The sequence below is a fragment of the Rhamphochromis longiceps genome, linkage group LG9 (genome assembly GCF_057381845.1).
Source record: "Rhamphochromis longiceps isolate RC_006_pf linkage group LG9, R_longiceps_female_GT1.1, whole genome shotgun sequence".
Taxonomy (NCBI): Eukaryota; Metazoa; Chordata; class Actinopteri; order Cichliformes; family Cichlidae; genus Rhamphochromis; species Rhamphochromis longiceps.
In genome coordinates, this window is record NC_140565.1 from 14,106,365 (window position 1) to 14,109,784 (window position 3,420).

The window sequence follows — 3,420 nt, forward strand, 5'->3', positions numbered from 1 at the left end:
GAAGACGTCCATTACAGAGAGACTGGCTTCTTCAAGCAGAGACCTTCTTTAGACTCAGTGCAGGACAGCACACAGCAGGATTTATTCACAGTTCAAAGACTGAAAATAGCTTAACACAGACAGGTGGTGGCACAGAGTGTATCTACTCTCAGCTTATACATTCTTATACTACTCATGGTAGTAAAAAGTATTTGAGGGTGAGGAAGTAATTTCAGACTTAAGCTGCTGTCATGTCTGACTTCCTCTTTCACAGGATTTTTGCAGGAAGCTAAAAACTGACGATTTTTTCACTGCTGTATTTCAGGGGCATCGTGTCACACCTCTAGCAGCTTTGCAACCAGACAAAACAGACTTGTTGAACTTTCTTGAACTGCATGGTTTTTTTGTACCTCCTTTTTAATCTAGTGACTTATATGTTAAGTTGACTAAATGTTTCACTAAAAACATTTTCATCTCACTGTGAGATCTTCACTTGGGTGTATTTGGTAAGGAAACATTTTACTGCTTCTTGTCACAAAAACTTTTGTTTATTCGTCTTTTGCTAAGAGAAGCATACATATTTTATTTATTGATGCTTCAGTTTTCCAGGAACTGTTATGTTATTGTTTTCTTATTTCAAGTGGTTTCAAATCACACAGCTCTTTAGATTTTCTTCATCTTTGGTAATAAAAATGGAAAATCTGCTGATAAAAGTTTTGATTGTTAACTTGTTTTGAAACACACCAGTAGAGTATAAAAGCTCCATGTGTGAAATCATTTAAATAAAAAATCATTTTTGTTCACAAATGCAGGGAATGAGTTTCTGAACATGGTGACAGTCGGGATGTTACTGATGGTCGTCTTTTTTTCAGGTGAGCTGTTTATTTAGTCAATCTAAGACATTTTTGAATCATTTATAATATTATTTGTTTCTTCAAGCAAAGTGAAAACAGAGACTTTTTCTCTTTATGTCTTGAAAAGCTTTATGTAGAAACGAGAGGGAAAATGTCAGTTTGTTTCTACATAAAACATACACACACAGAAACATAATGATACTAATAATTTGATCAAAGTTTGTTTAAAGTTTTGTTGGGAGCAAAATTCTTTTTATTATTATTTTTTTAACAATATTTAATGTGTGAATGGGTTAACCATGAAACTATCCTTACAGGTGCTTCGGCTCACTGCCATGATGACCTTTTTGTAACTGCACCAAAGAAGCTGGAAGCACTGAGTGGAACTTGTTTGCAAATCCCATGTAGCTTCAGCCACAAAGCAGAACAGACATTTATCAGCACAAGAAAAACCTTTGGAGTGTGGATTAAAAACAATTCTGATATTACCAAAATCAAAAACAATGTGATCTTCAAAAGTAGTGGAGCAGTTAGCATCTATCCAATAAGTATTACCGGGAACCTGAGTCAGAGAGACTGCACCACTCTGTTTTCTAATTTAACCACCACATACACAGACACATACTTCTTCAGAGTAGAGAGTGAAACATTCAAGGCGACAGCTTCTTGTGATCCTCTTCAAATAACAGTCAGAGGTAAAGAAATGTGAGTTTATACTTTGTAACATGTTATTTTTAATTAATTTTAATTAAATTAACTGCTGAGGAAATGTTAGATGAAAGACATAATGATCATCATAACTAACATCCTGACACTAAAAGGATGTATGTATTTCTTTCTTTTAATTTCTGTGCTGCTTTGTTCAGGACTTGATTACATTTCTGAACTTCTATGTGAATTCAGGAAGATAGCATCACATGATTAGTTTGAAAGATTTTGTCCTCTTCATTTTTAATATGTGTTTGATGTGAAACCACAGATTCTCCTTGGAGGCCCAATATTACAATCTCAGGTGATCTGAAGGAGAAGGAGTCTGTCACTATAACCTGCTCAGCTCTCACTCCCTGTCCACACTCCCCTCCTCAACTCACCTGGAATCTCCAACAAGACTCTCACAACAAAATAGAGGAAAACACAGATGGAAGCTTTACAACTAAAATCCAGAAGATCATCACTCTGTCAGACACACATGATGGAAAGAAGATCAGCTGCTCTGCCAGATATCCTGTGAACCAAGGAAACGACACCAAGACAGCAGAGACAGAAGAGACTCTCAGTGTTTCATGTAAGACGATCAGTTTGTTTTTTCATCCTGCAAACATATCATGATTTATAGGATATAATTTATTTGTCCAGATGCTCCTAAAGACACCTCAGCATCCATCAGTCCATCAGGTTTGGTGTCAGCAGGCAGCTGGGTGAACCTGACCTGCTCCAGCAGAGCCAAACCTCCAGTCAGCAGCTTCACCTGGTTCAAGAAGAGCAGAGATGGATGACGTATAAGAGTTTAATACATCTTGTGGCAAAAGTGCACTCTGAAAGAGACAGGAGACTCTCCAGGTCCACTTTGAAAAGTGAAGTGAATAAAGGCAGATTAAATGTTGGTGGATGTTGAAGATGAAACAATGTTGCACAGATTTCATGGAGGAGTTGAGTCTCCAGGTGGTAGACAGGAGTAACCAGATGGCTGGGAAAGTACAGCCGAAGTAGTGAGGTAATCTGCCAAGGAAGTGTATCCTCTGGACAGAAGAAAGAAGGGAATGAAACTCTGTGTGGAATGAGGACGTACAGGAAAGTATTCAAAGGAAGAGGTTAGTAATGAAAAGGTTGGATCAGGGATATTGAGAAAGTGCGTGGGACTTGTCTACATCTAACATTAATATGTAATTATTATTCAACAACTTTCAGACATTTTTGAAGACCTTTATTCAAAACTGTATTGCAATATATAATAATACTAATATTACTTTTTCACATACTACTGATGCTACCGATGCTAATAATACTATTAATAATGATTTAATAATTGTTATTAATAATATTATTATAATTGAAAATTTCAATTTAAAGAGCTCCGCTGTTTTTTGTAGGTATCTGCAGTCAACACATGTAGCTTCACATCCGACACAGGTGGGTAACTGAATTTCATTGTGTAATATTTTCTGTGTTTATGATTCTAGGACATAGATTTAACTGAGGTGATTCATAGTAAGTGAGGTAGAAATGTGAAAAGTGACCCTTTGTTGTGTCTTTTATTTCTCTTTTTACTGTTTGATGTGAGACACACCTGATGTTTTGACGCACAGGACTATATATTTAATATTAAATTTGGGTCTGATCTCTGGCTACAACATTGGACTTCATAGCAGTTCTACGTTTACTGTGTTCAGTAAAAGATGGTTATTTTAATGGTACCAGAATTAACTTTGGTCTGTTTGTTTTCGCAGAGTGTGTCTCTTGAAGAAGCAGCCAGAACAGCAGAAAATGAAGACGTCCATTACAATGAGATCGAGTTCTCGAAGCAGAGGCCTTCTTTAGACTCAGCGCAGGACAGCACACAGCAGCAGGATGTGGTGTATTCACAGGT

The 3,420-nt window shown here is 36.8% G+C and overlaps 1 protein-coding gene across 1 annotated transcript; it reads left to right on the forward strand.

Moving 5' to 3' along the window:
• The first annotated feature begins 796 nt into the window (after positions 1-796).
• LOC146662009 (myelin-associated glycoprotein-like) lies at positions 797-2,329 on the forward strand. Its single transcript, XM_085418417.1, has 4 exons — positions 797-851; positions 1,151-1,528; positions 1,813-2,118; positions 2,190-2,329. The coding sequence occupies exons 1-4, from the start codon at positions 809-811 to the stop codon at positions 2,327-2,329; spliced, it is 867 nt and encodes a 288-aa protein (XP_085274543.1). The 5' UTR covers positions 797-808.
• The last annotated feature ends 1,091 nt before the right edge of the window (positions 2,330-3,420 follow it).

Bases quoted from the DNA above. Each gene is read 5' to 3' on its own strand.
- LOC146662009 (XM_085418417.1), top strand. From the start codon at position 809: ATGGTGACAGTCGGGATGTTACTGATGGTCGTCTTTTTTTCAG. The intron at 1,529-1,812 runs GTAAAGAAATGT...GTGAAACCACAG, and splicing joins TCTTCAAATAACAGTCAGAG to ATTCTCCTTGGAGGCCCAAT. The intron at 2,119-2,189 runs GTAAGACGATCA...TTATTTGTCCAG, and splicing joins AGAGACTCTCAGTGTTTCAT to ATGCTCCTAAAGACACCTCA.